Source organism: Gadus morhua, chromosome 14, assembly GCF_902167405.1.
Source record: "Gadus morhua chromosome 14, gadMor3.0, whole genome shotgun sequence".
NCBI lineage: Eukaryota > Metazoa > Chordata > Actinopteri > Gadiformes > Gadidae > Gadus > Gadus morhua.
Window position 1 is genome coordinate 18,535,130 of NC_044061.1, and position 17,583 is coordinate 18,552,712.

Consider the following 17,583-nt stretch of genomic DNA (forward strand, 5'->3'; position numbering starts at 1 on the left):
GACGGATCTCTGTCACTATTGCCATTATAACGGCGGATAAATTACTCGCACCCGACGCAAATCTAAAATGGATTGGTCTGAGTGCCCGTAGTAGTGTTTTGGGCGTAACATGCAATCAACCAATGAGAGGGTCATCTCCCAACCACTTTAAGGGCCATGAGCGCATTTGAACTTGACGAGACAGATGAGCGACCACATGAATTTTAAACTTCAAATGGCTCAGTTTATGGACAAATAATAGGCCTAATGCAAACATGGAATAGCGTTTTATTCTATTTATTCTAGCGTTTTATTCTACAACTTCAGAAAAACTGAGTCGTCATGTAAATTTAGGCAAGGAGAACTTAACAGATAGCCCAGGATATGCGGTCCTGTGGCCACAACAGTGGGTCTATTTAATGATAAGCGGCAATCCATTAACAAACATTGTTTGTTATACATTATCATTATCTACGTGTGTTCATAATATGCATGTGTCCCCCCGTTAACATACATTGCCATGGACTATATTATGCGTTACGTGTTTAGTTTACATGTGTTTAAACAGATGGGTGCACACATATAGTTGAACTGCGTGGGAAACATTACCCTCATTGATTCATTCTTTTCAACACTCACTCGCGGTAAAACCATGTTTTCTCAAGATCAAATACTCATCAATCCTAAAAGTTATGGGCTTGTAGACGATGTCTTTGTCAAGAAAATATGTGTTTGCTCTACGGTGTTTGCAGATGCGTTGTTTTAAAAGTACAACTTCTTAGCGCTGTATCAGTGTGTCAAAACATTGATACAGAATCTCAGTTTACAGACAGAGGCCTGTAAACTGAAAATTATGAAGGAAAAATAGGAACAGAAAATATAATCTCACGAAAAGGGACTAGCCACAGACTGAAACACACACACCCACCCACCCACCCACCCACCCACCCACCCACCCACACACACACACACACACACACACACACACACACACACACACACACACACACACACACACACACACACACACACACACACACACACACACACAAACATGCTTGTGGTCTAAATATTGATCAGAACAATTGTTTGTACATATATATGGGATTAGAATCCTGTAATAATTCAAACCTGAAGAAAATAGTTTCAAAAGCCTGTGAACTGAAAATTATGAAGAGGGAAAATTAGAACACAAAATCATGTTTGCAGATGTTTTTCTATAATCTCTGTTTTCAATGTTGCAAAACCTTTTTTCAAGGTGTTGAGTTCTCAAACACATATTTACAGGCCTTTGAAACTATTTTTTTCAGGTTTGACAGGATTCTCATCCCATACATACACACCCTTCTGGAAAGGACTACACCATTTGAATTGCGGAATGCCTTTATTGCTTAAAACACACAACCCTACAAACACAGAAGAAGAAGTAGACAAACATTGACTGTATTTGAGTATTTGTGTCAGCTGTATGTGCAATAAGTGTACCGCCTGCAGGCTACATGCGGGATAATTAAACGCCATTATGTGACATGCCACTGTGAAACTATTATTGACGCCTTGATTACTAAAAATAGATGCAGGGTGCCATTTGAGTGGCAGGGTCATGAAAGCATCAAGACACGATCGCATTAAAACACACCCACAAGCACAGACACACCCACACACATGCACACGACCGCACAGACACACACACAGTAGCTAAATGCAGAATGTCCAGATAGAATTGATTGAGGCACGTCTCTCTCCCTCCGCCTCGATTAATGTTTTTTGCATGCACACACAAACATATAATACAATATGCACGTTAAAATTGGTTGTAATGATTGGCAGTTTTCAGCCGCCTTATAATATGCAGTCTCAGATGCACATGAGCAACTTCCTTTAAATTGGGCGACGCTTCTTACATTACTGTGGACATTTTCTTTCTATGGCTTTTATTACCCATCATGTTTATTTTTTGTTATGCTTTGTCGGTTTTATCCCTGGTTGTTCCTATGTTGTTGACGAGGGAAGCAACCCTAGACGCTGAGGGATCAAATCATTGTACAGAGAGCCCAAAGTTGAATCCAATTCTCTGTACATGAAAATAACAACACAAAACATGACATCAATGGTTAAAATACAGGAATTCCATTGCATATTAATCAAGGAAAATAAACTAATGCTTACAGGAGAACTCATTCTTCCCAAGGAGACGTTGACTAAAACCATGTTAGATCCATAGGAGACACCAGCGTTTGAAATTGGAAAATCTTGACGTGCAAGAGCTGCAATGACTATGACCATCTATCTGTTACTGTAGGAAAGATCTTGCTGAGCTGTTAACTCAACTCAGTCCTGTTTTGTACGCAATTGATTGCTGAGATTGTATGCAACCCAAGGGTGTACATACACAATGTAAATAGTAAGGCAAGCAAACGGTTGAATGATCCATGGGCATTGTGTACTGATCTTGTCAAAGCTAGTTATGGTTTGTAATATATTGGATATTCACACTCCATAATGAAGCGTCTTAAAAGGGGAACTTAGGAGAAAACCTACGGTTGGTCTAGCGATGTTAAATGAAACCTGAAAAGCCAAAACAATGGCGTTATTGAGGGGAAAATAGTTAGGAATCATCAGTCAGTGTCCAGCCATTATCACCAACAGACCCGCATTTGGAACGCTGAGTATGCCTCCCCGTTCTGGCTTTAGATGGAGGAGTGGGACTATTTATTTAATGTCCATCCTTTATTTGACCATCGGTTATCACGTAATGTTATGGTTGGATTTAGCCTAGGCCCCAAGCAATCGTGGATGGCATCCAAATGTGTTCCCATAGCGTGACATATATCCATACATGGTTCAAACAGACAGCAGGGGCACATGGGGCTAGAGTGGAGGGACTCTCTGGGTCTCTGTCCCTCTCCTGAACTTGTATCTGTACATCGCTCAAAATGTCTTCTAAAAAATATGGAAACGTGCTCCCTCTGCCAATGTTCACCATCCACTACTTTTATTGTATTATTTTATTGTGCCAATAAATAAATCAAACTTGATCATCAAATTATCCTGTACAGTGTCAGTGACAATCAAGCCCATTCAAATACCAATGGTCTGCAGCATTGCTTTATGGTGTAAAATATCTTAAAGGTTGTATCAGCGATGTTGGGGGACGTCACTTCTGTTGGTATTTGAAGCGAGATCCCAAACAAACAGAGCCAGCTAGCCCCTCCCTTCCATTTTCCGTGCATCCAGTAAAAACTATAATGAGCGCAAGACCCCACCAACACCCACCCCTTGTCGGTGATTGGTTGGAATACTATTTATTTTGGTTTTGAGTGGTTGGTAGTATCATTTTTTTTTGTGTACGATCTCGGAGCATAGGCTGCCTACAGAGACGCGTTTTTTTGACGGCATGGGGGGGGGACAGCTAGCAGATCCTGAGCAAAGATCACATTGACAGATTTATTCAATATACAAAAAAATATAAATAACCAGCGACCGCCCTTTTCAAGCAGATCACGGTCATTACTCCTAGACCCAACTACAGGGGCGGGTCTATGTTGTTCAGCACTCAATGTTTTTACTCACGAAGATACACGCACACAAACACAGACACTTCAGACACATACACACACTCACACAAACGGGTACATAACAAATCCAAGAGGCAACATTTCTCAACATGTACAATAAGGCATGTTTCAGAAATACAAATCCATGAGGCGGCAGGGCTGATAGTTTGATTAAAGCGCCCCATATTGGAAAATTGCCACCAACCTTTTCGGCGACCTGCTCACCAGGAATACCAAAGTCATAGACAAAGTTGAAAACTTATTTTCTATCAGGGGCTGAGCTATAGGCGTACAAATCCGGATTAATAATAACACCTAAACCCTCAAATAACAATAGGTATCAAAAGATACTCTGTAAATACCTAATAACAATGCAAATACATTGTATTACAACCCCTATAGTGCTTCATTGTATTCAGTTTGGCTTTGGCCTTAGAGTTGCATGGGGAAGTTGCATTACTTGTAGGTCTTTGTTAATGGATTAGTGGAGCATTGGATAGAATTGGGCTAACTTCATATCATACATAATCTTTCCTTTTTTTTATTGCAATGACCCAGATCCTGCCTGTTTGCTCAGGTTGAGGACATAACCGTAGGCATCTTATGGCTTGTAGTTGCACTGCACTGTGGGAAATAATGAGGAACATGGCTACTTCAATGTTCAGATTATAATGTTTAAGCAAATTGTAAGTCTATTGTCTACTACATTACCCCCATACCACATAGTACAGTACTAGCCAAACACAAGGTTTTTTGCTTTGGATCAAGGCCATATCACTAGAACCTATGGTGCAGGGAAAACCAACCAGTTTGCAGGAAACCAATATGAGCTCAGAAGCAAGAATGCTTGTCTGAAGAAAAATATGGTGGCCATTTCAGCCAATGCATATTCTGCCGTATTCCGTCGAATTTGAAATAATTGTTTTGGATACGAAACGTATATTGCAAATTCTAGAATTTGTATTGCTGGTCAGGGTTGATTTAATACAGAGAAATTAGACATCCTTTTTGCTTACCAATTTGTTACATTGTGGAGAAACACAATTGATTTGGATACGTTTGCTTCTTCAGTAGGAAATTGGAGAAGCAGCCAAGATACTAGGCCCAGCCTAGCCTTCCCCTAACTATTTTCTAGGAATGTGTTCTAATGATCAAGCAGGCAGAACTTCTTTTCAGGCTTAGTTTAAATGGCAATACATCTGGTTTTGATTGCTATAATAATAAGCCCATTCAATTCCTTGGCTGTGTCCGTTTTCATTAAGAATTGTATGTACCGCTGCCACGGTCAGTGACATTAATTCTTAGCACTACATTCATATTTGAAGCCATTTCTCTGACCACGGCCGCAAGCTTAGGTTCTTATAATTTGCATTCCACGAATTGTCCATCAGCCCTACACACATCCCCCACCCACACCCATTATTTCCCTGCCTTTTGTACGAATCTGAAAAAACACTTAAATATGAAACCTCATTAGAATGCACAAGAACCTCGACACAAACACGGCGGCATTCTCCTTGTGGCTGGAGATATGGTGATTAAATCATGTATAATGCATTCACACCAAATTGATATCCAAGAGAAACCCAGGGGCCGGTCTATGCGAGCTTGATGGATAATGAGACTTGATGAGATGGAATTAGGCAGCCAGTAATGATCTTATAATGTAATGCAAAAATGGATTGTGGATTGAGAGCACACGCTTGCCAGTCATATATATATATATATATATAATATACATACACACACACGTATACATATCTTGTATATATATAAATATATCTTACATTACACATCTTCCCTGGTGTCTTTGTTTTCTTGTGGGCGTAGCAACTGCAACCCAGCATCACGTGTTACTTAACAACAGGTGAGGCAGCGAGTGGGAGGCCGGGAAGTGGGGGCATGGCGGGTGAGAAGAGAGAGGCAACACAATGAACGAGCTAATCATATGAGAGAGAAGGAGAGGGAGAGAGAGAGAACGATGGGGCAAGTAAGATAACGACAAGCCGGGGGAGACAGTGTGTGGGGGAAGGGCATCCTCAACACACACACACAGAGAGAGAGAGAGAGAGAGAGAGAGAGAGAGAGAGAGAGAGAGAGAGAGAGAGAGAGAGAGAGAGAGAGAGAGAGAGAGAGAGAGAGAGAGAGAGAGAGTTCAGAACAGGCAAGCGAATGAGTGAATACGTGTTGAGATGAGGAACGGGAGGGGGGGGGAGGGAGGGGGGCACATGGGGTTTGCAAATGATTGATTGTGTGAGAGAGTGAGAAAGAGCGAGAGCTGGAGTGAACAGTGATTCGGAGAGGATGGAAAGGATGGCAGAGAGACACCGACAGCCATAGAGAAGACAGACAGTGGATAAAGGATAAATAACTATTCACCAGTGGGCTTCATTATGACTCTATCATTATCATAATAAAGAGGCTCCTCTCCTCAAAGCTAGGGCTGTCCATTATTCATTTGCAGCCAATCAAATCTTCAGCCTCCAGAAATGAGCTTCATCATCTTTCTCAGGCGTTTTGTCTTGACAGTATATCGCGGCATCCCTCCCTCCCTTGCACAACCCTCCCTCCTACTCTCCCTCCCCTCCCTCCCTCCCTCTCCACCATCCCTTCCTTCTACTCTCCCTCTGCACTCTCCCACCTCCCTCTACTGCCCTCCCTCCCTCCGACTCTCCATACCACCTCTCCCTCACTCACTCTCCTTCCTCCCTCCCTTTCCACCCCCCCCCCCCCCCCCCCCCCCCTCATCCAAAGTAGCATATAGCACTATAATAACCTTGCTCGTACCTTCCCTCTCTCTTGGTTTGTTAATAACTAAAGTGTGCATTATAATTTATTTAAATGTTAATAAGTAAGTTGGTGCTAGGCTTTAAACGTGTGTGCACATTTGTGCGTCTATGTGTGTGTGAGTGCGAGTGTGAGTGTGTTTGTGTGTGTGCGTGTGTGTACACAATTCAGATTTTACATTCATGCGCATATTAGGCCTCAATACTCTGCGTTGCAATTTTCTTTCCTTTTTTAGAGAGGGAGCATGAAGCAGAAAACAAGCTGAGAGAGGAGGCAGAACAAAAGAACAGAGAGACATGTAGAGATAGACTAGAAGTAATAAGGAGAAAGAGCGACAAGCAGAGAGAATAAGAGGCGAGATATTAACATGGAGAGACTAGCAGAGAATGAAAGAGATGTAGAGAGAGATTAGCATAGAGTTACAGGAGAGAACATTGTGGACAGAGAAACTAGCAGAGAGAATAGGGAGAGAGTAACTGGCAGAGAGAATAGGGAGAGAATAACTGGCAGAGAGAATGAGAAGAGAGAGAATGGCATTGACACTGAGGAGAGAGACTAGCATAGAGATGGAGGAGAGAGAGACTGGACGAGAGAATGAGAAGAGAGAGACCAGCAGGGAGACCGAGAAGAGAGACCAGCAGAGAGACAGAGGAGAGAGAGACTGGCAGAGAGAATAAAAGAGAGACCAGCAGGGACCAAGGAGAGAGACTAGGAGAGAGAATGAGAGGAGAGAGACTAGCAGAAAGACTTGCAGAGATAATGAGGAGAGTGACAAGCAGAGCAAATGAGGATAGAGAGACTAGCATAGAGAATGAGTGACTGGCAGAGAGAATGAGGAGGGAGAGACTGGCAGAGAGAATGAGGAGAGAGAGACTGCCAGAGAGAATGAGGAGAGAGAGACTGGCAGAGAGAATGAGGAGATAGAGTGAGACAGAGACAAACACACTGTGTGATGACAGAACTGCTGGCAGCATGTTTGTACATGAAGCCGCGGGCAAATTAATCACAGGGCGCTCTCCAACTCCATTAAAATGCTAATGCAGTATAAAAGGTACACACCACATATATTTGCGCGGCATTTCTGAGGCTCTGGAAATTCATCCCAACATGCCTCCCGATGAATATTTCACCCAAACATGGTTCCTGCTGATCAATATCAAGGTGTGAAGGTACAGAGAAGGTTGGATTCTTTCGGCCTTGATAAACCAAAACATGGTGTGCTTGCACAGACAAAAGAGACGTTTTGCCACCCCAAAAAAAGTGCTGCATTGGGTTTCTTACACCCCAGTATGCGCAGGGTGCTCAGTCATACGTCTTATTGCAAATATTTAGTATCTGTAAAATATAGGTGTTTGGCTCTATCGCATTGATTTCAAGATTAACCGGTTCAAAGCTTGTTCAATATTGCTGCATTCTTCGCCGTCTGCCAATCAGTGTCTGTTGCTGCTTTAAAACTCAACCTCTCGTGAAAAAACATTTGTTTAAGTTAGCCTCCTTACTTTGAAACCCATCTGTCCTGTTTGTCCGTTTCTCCCTGTGCCTTTTTCTTGCTGCTATTAGAGTACTTTCACAACATATATATATATTTATGTGATGTCAACCACACTTCCTTCCTGCAGCCCACCACTGCTGGAGCAAGAGAGAAGACAGGTCTTCCAGTTCACGTCTTGGTAAACAAAGAGGCCCAGAGACATATTATCGAGGCAGGGTCTGCTTAATCTCCGGATATAAACACAGTGCACTACAGAGTTTGTTGAGGCAGTTTAGGCATCCTTGTCTTTGAAGTAGCTTGAGAGACGGCGCAGGGCTTGTTTAATAATGCCTGCCAGACCTGGCTGGGGGTAGACGCACCTGTCTCAGAGGGAGGGGGTGGAGAGAGAGGGGGGGGACAGAGAGGGATACAGAGAGACAGAGAGAAAAATAACAAGGTAGGGCAAGACAGAGAGAGAGGAAGACAGTAAGACAGCCAAGTGGGCATTGAGAAGCCAATTATAAAAAATAAAAAGGTTGAGAGAGGGGATTATTGAGAGAGAAGAACTGGACGCTCCAAGACCGTAAACGGTCAGCAGCTCACATGGTCTCCAAGCGCTCTCAGCCAAATGGCGCCAACGTCGAGAGGGAAATAAAGGTCTAATAAAAATAGTGATCATAAGATTGATTGATTGATGGGTGGTGGGAGGGGTAGGAGGGCTCGGTGGTATGGAAGTATGCAAGTTGTGCACACCTAGATGCCACTAATTGGATGAAGAGCTGGCACAGATAAACTCTCCTGTCTTAAAAAAACATCTGCACATCTGCAAGAAGAGAACAGTCCAAATGAGTGACCAGAAGTAAAATAGATAAGAGGAGAGGGAGGCACTCTGATTTTAACCCATCTATCATGGTCGGTCAGTAAAGAAACGGATTAACTGAAAGACCATTTCATGATGTTCGGATCAATAATATACAAAGTTATCAGAGGGATTGGAGACACGAGAGGATGGATACGAGGAGAGGAGCAGAGATCCCATGGTGTTGATGGAGAGGCTGCGGACCAATTCCTCCTCATACTGATGCACTTTGCTTCATGCAACGCGTTGGCTTCAATTTGACAAAATAATGTGGATCGGTCAACAAAAATCACACTGTGATGGGTTTCAGTTCATATCATAAATATGGACGCAGGACGCAGTCAGCCATTGGTTTACACACAACCGTTCTGAGGGTGTAGACTTACCTTCTACAGAGTGACCCACTCGGCATTGCAAGCGTATTCAATTCTAAATAACCTTTATTGAAATAGAACTCTCAACCAGGACTTGGAGATACATACCCTAGCCACTGAGACCATAACCGAACAAAGAAAGGTTTTGCATTGCAAGAAATGAATCCCATTTTTTCTGCTGACATAGAACGGTGGAAGTCACTCTGCCACGACCTACCGCAAACCAGCTTAAAGGCGACATATATACCATGGCTAATCACACTCACACCTGGTGGTATAATTGCGCATTTCCATCGGTGGGTGCGCTTTGGCCCGCCTCAGCCTAGTAGTGAAGGTGCGGTTTGGCCCAGCTCAGTTACGGCGACACCGCCGACAGTACTATGGTACGGCGGGTTTCAGCCGATTGGCAAAAGCCGCGGCAGCTACGTAAGCATAGCGACCTCATAGCAGCCCGACTACTTGGCACCCTTTCAGACGTCTCAATACCCCAACGGAGGAGTACTGCGAGACGATTACGGCTCATTACGGCTCAGTCCGCACCCCGCCCACTTTTGGCGGTGGAAACGCGAACCGCGCCCCACCTTTGCATACCGAACCGAACCACAGCCTCCGGTGGAAATGTACCATTATATGTCACTTTTAAGGAAGTTAGTGGAGCTACATTCTAGTCTCTCCTTCATGGCTTCACAAACAGACGGAACAATGTGTACATCAACAGTTTTAACAATGTCTACATACATGCATTGCAACCATTGAGGGCTTAGGGATGCAAGAAATACCAACCAACTCTACTCTTGGGTAGCTGAATCTGTTGAATAGATATATCTCTCTAACTTAGATTAAAAAAGATATCTAACAGCTATTTTCAATGAGATGTGTGATTCTTTTAATAAACCACCACATTCACTAAACGTAAATAAACCAACTACATTCCAATGGAGTCAATCACAATAAAACATGCACACACGCATGAGACCCACACACACACACACACACACACACACACACACACACACACACACACACGCTCGCGCGCTCCATGAGCCTCACCTAGGCTGGTGGGCTTGATGAGCTCATCCAGCAGGTCGTAGAAGGGCAGCCTCTGCAGCTTGACGTCGGGGTGCAGTGGGTGCAGGGAGGCCGAGGCGGGCAGGTGGTGGTGCGGCGGCAGGCCGCTCAGCTCATGCTTCCCGGGGCCCAGCAGGGTAAGCGGCAGGAGTGCGGCCGGCGACGGGGCCCCGCCTAGCCCCTCGTAGGCCAGCTGGGAGAGGCCGGCGGGCAGGGCCGCCGCGCCCCCTCCCCCGGGCCCGGAGCCCGGGCGGTGCGGCACGGGCGGGGCCAGCTCCGAGGGGGACACCATCTTGGCGGGGAAGCGGCGTCTGTACAGCTCCTTGATCTTCACGTGCACGGCGGGGCCGCAGCCGGCCTTCAGCAGGTGCAGGGCCTTGGTCAGCAGCTCGTGCTTGCGTCCGTGCTTGTTGCGCCCGGCGTAGCCCAGCAGTACCTGCAGCTCCGACACGCGCAGGCTCATCACCATTTGCTGGAGCAGGGATAGATAGGGAGGAGGGCAGTGCTCAGTCAGTCCATTAAGCAGGAGGCATGGCGGCATTGGCGGATGATGGGACGTTGCCACCTTTTCATTAAGGAACTGGTTTCTGTCTGACCTGAACGGGTCCAACATTTGTATCTGTAAAATTAGACCAGCTAAGCATTGTTTTAAGGTACCCCTGCCACATGGTCAAGTCTATCCAAAGTATTCATTTTGGACCCTACTTGATGTGGCAGTATTCCCTCTTCCAGAGGTTCTCTGTGGTCTATCCATGTAGAGAGGCTTCTAATAAAGCTTAGGCAAATATGATAGAGAATTAGGGAATATGAACATAGAGTATCAAGATTAAACCGTTTTCTTTATTCACAAAGCACTGGGGAAATGACATCCCTATGTTCTGTTGAACCGCTGATGCCGGATGTGTGATGAATAGGAGAAAGAAGGAGGTCGGAGCCACAGCATGAGACCACCGATCAGTCTCCTGAATGAAAGAGAAGCTGGAACACACTGAGGTCCAATCAGCCGAACTTGCTTCACCAAACATACTCTCTATTTGTCAGTCATCCTTATCTCTCACTCTGTCTCTGTTCTTTCTCCATCTCCCTATCGCAACCCCCCCCCCCTCCCCTTTCTCTCTCTACCGCATTCCCTCCATTTCTCTACGGCACTCCCTGTGTATCTTCTTCCATTCCCTTGCTCATCATCTCTCTCAGTCTATCTCTCCCTCCCTCACACATGGATCCCAGAAGAGAACACATGTCAATACATACATGTCAATATGTGCATCAGATGACTTGCTGGTGTTTTTATGACAACGTGACAGACACACGGATATGGCTAATGGAATCTCAGATAAGACACAACCCCCCATCAGGGCCCTACCCTAGACAGGGTTTTGGGTTGTGTTTGTTTATCTCAGTGTATATCTCCATGTGTGTATGTTTGGGCACGGCTAAAGGGAGGGGTACACTGAACCACAGCTGACCACACAGTCCCAGACATCTGGGTGGATGTTGATGTAAATGCTGCCCTGACAGCAGCCACTGTTAACGGTAAAAAATACTATAAATACTAGGTTGTGAGAGTCGAAACGTTGTGTAGACTACGTTGTGTAGACTGAAAAAATAAATACAGAGCCGACAGGCAAACGCACGCACACACAAACATACGCGAGCACACTCACACGAAACATCAACATGCAAACAGATACATCCATAACACACAGACAAGGTTTCTGATGAATAAAGAAACACAAATTTTAATCGCTAAGCATTTAGCCTGACAAACAACACAAGAAATATCCCAACACTGACACCATTGTCTGGAGGCATCTCCCAAGGGGTAGGTGGAAAGCCGTATGCATTAAACATTCAAACTAAAAGTCTTCAGGTGGGATCGGGGGACGGGAGGCCAGGGATTGCAGCAGCCATCTGGGCAGCAAGCTGCCAACCGCACCGGCTGTAGCACGACCACAGATACCCATACATCACTCTCACTGATGAGATGGAAACCAAATAGCACAGACTGACAGGACGGGAGATTTGAGGACCTTCAGGATGTAATTATGGTATGATTGGGATCGTTTAACATTCTTCTGGCTCCAATGCATGTGGTGGATGGAGCAGGTAGAAGGAAAAGGAAAAACACCATGATATTATGGTTCTATATATATCTGACCGAGAAATACACCTGCTGGCGACAGAAATGGCCGGTTCTATGAAATATGGATGAGGTGGAGGTGGGGGTTGGGATGGAAACGAAAAGAAGGAAAAGCACAATAATGATAGGGGCCGCCCTCCTTCTCTCGCACGCACACACGCACACACAATTTGCATATGCACACAAACACTGGCTCACATGAAAGCACATTCCCAAAGTCACACACACACACACACACACACACACACACACACACACACACACACACACACACACACACACACACACACACACACACACACACACACACACACACACACACACACACACAGCAAGACTGCATCTTCTACGCCCATGAATGCAAGCAAACACAAAGGAGCAGCCATCCACCACACTACAGATGGGATACATTTCTGTAGACAGAGGAGGAGAAAAAAAGAGGAAAAATCTACAGCAAGATAACACAGAAGAATCTGGAGAAAGAGGACCTACCCTCTGACGAGACAGAGAAACTAACACACAGACCCTGACACAAGATTAATATCCACACAAAACACGGACAGTACAGAAAAATATAAAAATATACGATTCCTATAGCGCTTATCAAAGCACCTGAAGGCACTTTACAGGTCAACATGAGGCAAAGATACAAACTGAGAGGAATGAAAAAGGAGTGTGGTGGGATAAGCTGACCTTAGCCACAGTATGCCTTTCCTATATTCTCCCGCTCTAAACGACAACCCTGTTGTATTTCCTATAGACCAGGAGCCTGCTGCTCTGCATAGGAGCTGGAAAGCTGAATGTGCTATCCCATGATGAGAGAGGGACTATCAACTGCCTCCAAGCAGAGTCCACACCTCATTTCTGACAGCCACAGAGAACCTCCTGTGTGGTCACGGCTGTTAGGCGTAATGCTACCATTCACACCTTTCATTTCCCGGAAATTACATGTTACCTTTTCACCAGAATAACCTCAGTTTGAAAATAATATCTGGCCAATTTTCAGATTTTGCCTTGATCACTAGAAAGAGAGCCAAACAGCCGATAACGAAGTGTATGGTTTTTCCAGTGGGAATTACCAATTAAGTTGGGATGGGACTGTTCCATTAACTCATTCACTAAATACCATGGTAATGGACTTAGAGTTTGGTAAGTAAACCACAGAGTATGATTGACTGACATTTTTATTAAAGCCATGAAACAAATATTACAGCAAATATATTTTGCCAATCCCTGAGGCAGTGGACTGATGAAAGTCAAAGTGCAAGTTTAAATATAATTTAAAAAGGTTCCACCTCACAATAAAGCTAAGGCTACAGAGAACCACTACTAGAATAACCAATCAAATCGAACAATCCAAGAGCAACTTCAGTCAAGTCTAGTTTCCTTGTAATACAATGACCAATTTTATATGTAGATGAACAAATTCCACCTTTAATAAATCTGTATCTTAGGTTTTAACAGGGACCTTTGTGTGGTCACTTTATCTCTAGATGTCAAAAATAAACTTTGGCCTTGGCACCGATGTTGCAGACAGAACATGGCTAGCGGGGAGAGCAAGGGTATGCATGTGCATTTACTTTCCAAGATTCAAGTGAAGTGCTGGTGAGGGGAATGGAAGGCAGTATCCTGTAGGGCTTCACTTCCCTTCCCTTCCCTTGTTGCCTGCACTGGCTCAACTGCTTGAAAAAAATGATGGAGAGGTCCTCAAGTGCGGATTTCTTGGCTGGAGGAGAGTTGTTGGTTAATAGCAGGAGGTGGACAAGCGGTCCTCTATCACTAATCTTAGCACCTTTACCTTTCTCACAGATCTGAAAAAGAGTAGGGCAACAATGTAATTTTTTTAAAAGACACTACGTCTAAGACACACAAAACTGAAACACAGAAACTTAATATGGCAGGATCCCCCTAACTGTTTTGTTATTTTGGTATTCAAGCACATCGCTTCAGATTGCCGTTTTGTGAATGCTTGCCCTCTCTCAAACAGGGCTATTCAGGAGTGCCAGCTTTGAGCCGTTTGCTCTTTTTCATGTGGTCGCTAGTCAACACTCAAAACCAAATCAGTTTGAAGATAAAGGCTATACTTTAAATAACAAGAGAAATTATCAAAACACACTAAAGCACTGTATCATATCATTCATCGTTCAAAATCAGGGATTTTTGAAGTTGGCCATCACTGCAGGGGATTTGTAGCTTTCATCAAGGGGCTTATTATGAATTAGCAACAAACATTTAAAGAAATCAGGCCCTTTAGGTTAAAAACAAAACAAAAACAGTGACAAACAAATCCAAGTGAAAGTGTATTTTGAGGCTGTGCCAACGTTTACTTTGAAAAAATTGAACTTATTTATATAAAAATACATTTAGCATTTGAACTGACGGTACACTAGCGATTCTGAAGTGCGAACACTAACACATATTGTTTTATCGGATTATAGTCTTCTATTGCATTTTGCAGTTATAGACCATTATTTCGAAGGATAAGATAGTTGATTTAAATTACCTGTGGATTTTATGGTTTGGTGATCCACGGCTTTCTCCATGATCTTTGAGAAAATAAGCCCTCTTTCTGCGAAGTTGAGGGGGGCTTTTGAAGCATGGGTCCAGAGCTGTGATCACCAGCAGGGCTTCTTCTCCTGTGTCAGGAGACTTGACACAGAGGTCCTGGAGGATGGTGCTCTTCATGCTCCCGCGCTGGGGGAGTCATCCTCATCGGGTGTCAAGCTCTTTTCAATCATGCTTTTCAGTGGCAAAATCTGTGAGGTTTTGGGGTCTCAAGCCCTCTGAAGCCAACACAGCGGGGGCGGTTGGGCTATGGGGAAAATTGGAGTTACCCTGAGCACTTGGTCCAGCAGGCGACTATCATAGTTTGTCTTTGGACCCAAGGGTTGGCCAGGTTTAGCGTATTCGGGGAGACCGTTTATGAGGTGGCAGAGTGAGCTTTTTTCCACCGAAATGTCCATGTGGGTGCATTGTTGGCCACTACTGCTATTGCCATCTTTATGGGGTTCCACCCCGGTCATTTTTTGCATCTCATTGCCATCCAAAATAACCACAACCTGAACATACCTCGACAATAATCATCTTTACACTGCCAAGCTGGTTCCGGCCGCGGCTTGGCATGCCGGCAATTTCAATGTCTTGCCTACGTAAAACCGAGGGGGTAAAACCCCCCGTCTTCATGGAACCAGATTTCTTGGTTCACTGGACACTGGAAATCGCAATTGTGCGATTTCTTGAGGGTAATTTTTCCTAGGTCGCATACGCATTGGGCAGTAGTTGGAAGGACAACCCTCTTCAGAGGTTTGATTTTAGGTCTTGTTCTGTGCATAATATGAGGGATGGTAAGGATCACTACTGGAAGTTAGAGAGCGGCTGTATGCTATATATACACTATTCTGTCAGACAGTAGGAAATAAATTGTCATTATTTTTAGGTAGAGATTTTTTGTTATAGAAAGAGAAGAGCAAATAGATGGTTAGTTGGAAAAATATGTCGAGGGAATGGCTGTAAAAAAAACTAACTATGCAATAAAAACATTTTACATTTGATTTCAGGTGAGATGAAAAAAATAAAATGGGTGCAAACAAATTTGTTAGGGTGCTACCAAATAAAAAGTTAGTGCCCCCAGTGCCACCAGTAGAATATGGTTGACAGGAATTGGGGGAAAGGAACTTTGGCCTTGACTCTCTGAAGTCCATGAACCGCGACATGGAGGAGAAAGGGATTGTACTCCAGGAGCTGAGCTGACGGATTTGCCGCCGAGCTCCCAGCAGCCGGAAAGCTTCGGCCGCAGTTCAGCTCCCGGAGTACACCGCTGGAGCTGCCAGACTGCCGCCGAAGCTTCAGCGGCGGCCAGGCGGCTTTGACGGCTCAGCTCCGGGAGTACAATCCCCTTCTCCTCCATGTCTCCTCCTCCGGACTGCCGCCAAAGCTTCGGCGGCAGTCCGGCAGAGAAAGGGATTGTACTCCCGGAGCTTAGCTACAGGGCTGCCGCAGAGTTTCCCCCGCCGGAGCTCCTCGTCCCCTTGTCCACAAAATCTTGAAGTGGGAGGTAATATTCAACTGTGCCCCCTTCCTACGTAGGAGAGGGCACCGAAGCTGACTCGCTCGTTTAGTGTAGTCGGGGTACTTTCCAAATCCCAGGAAAAGTGTTGTTTTCATAATATGTCCCCTTTAATCAACGAAAGCTCAGCCATGTACTAACAAACTGATTTGTTATGGCCTTGGCCTGCTGGCTAGATGCTGGAAGTACTCCCGAACGATTTCTCTATGGTTGGCTGGCCCTTTGGCAGTCTTTCAGTCTCCTTCAGAAATGCAGATACCTAATATTGGAAATATTTTCTTTACCATTCTTCCAATAGTGTTTTTAGATCTTAGATATTATTTCATTGCTTTCTGCTGTTGGAACAGGAAACCATTACAATTTCAGGAAAACATTTAGAAAGAATTATTTTAGATTTTAGCCATTGTTGCTCTCTCATCAACCGTACTATTGACTATGCTTTGAGATGACGTTGCACGGTTTGAGTTGATGCTGCACGTCACGAAGAGGACCTTCCAATAGTAAACAGCAGACCGTTCTTTTACTCCATCACCATGCTTCTTTGGCGGTTTGGTACTGTGACATACCGTCCAATGGTATTCCATCTCCCATCCCTAGGATTAAGTCCCCTGCAATGTTTGTAGTTAGTTCTGTTGGAACCTAAACGAGGATAGCCACCAGCCTAGCACAGGTCATTACATTGGCAAAAATCCAGAGAGAACTACAAATCATTGGTGTGTTTCAAAATCACAAATGAATGGATTTTGTGTGTTATTGACTCAAAGCATACTGTGCAAGCATTTGGAAATGAAGTAAAGGGGAGGAAGAGAAGGGGAGATAAGAGAATGGGACAATGGATGGGGGGGAGACACACAGAGAGAAAGATAGAGAGAGAGAGAGAGAGAGAGAGAGAGAGAGAGAGAGAGAGAGAGAGAGAGAGAGAGAGAGAGAGAGAGAGAGAGAGAGAGCTCTGAGACTAAATTAAATGAAATTCTCCACAGCGCCAAGGAAAACACAGTAGAAGGGAGGAGCTGAGTGTGTGTGCTGGCACTGTGGGGGAGAATATGGGGCTAGGAAGGAAGGACACACTCGTCTGAGAAGTGACCGATGAAATTATTGTTATGTCTCAGTCAACTTCATGAATCCATGTTATTCATAGTGAGAATTTTCAGGGGGGGAATTAAAACCAAAAGAGAAAGAGTACTGAAATAATCACAAAGCTGCCTTTAAGGCTGTGCTCCAACAAAAGGAAGTACTTAAGAAAAAGATTTTGATTTGCTTTGAGGAAATTATCCTTAGCAGC

General features: G+C 44.4%; 1 protein-coding gene across 2 annotated transcripts in view; it reads right to left on the reverse strand.

Annotated features, from left to right (window-relative positions):
- Positions 1 to 17,583, reverse strand: part of LOC115558760 (E3 SUMO-protein ligase PIAS1) — a 44,521-nt gene that overhangs the window by 17,273 nt on the left and 9,665 nt on the right. For both annotated transcript variants that reach the window (XM_030377184.1, XM_030377185.1), the window contains one exon: positions 10,078 to 10,567. In XM_030377184.1, the coding sequence (XP_030233044.1) occupies positions 10,078 to 10,567 (490 nt within the window). The remainder of the gene's footprint in view (positions 1 to 10,077; positions 10,568 to 17,583) is intronic.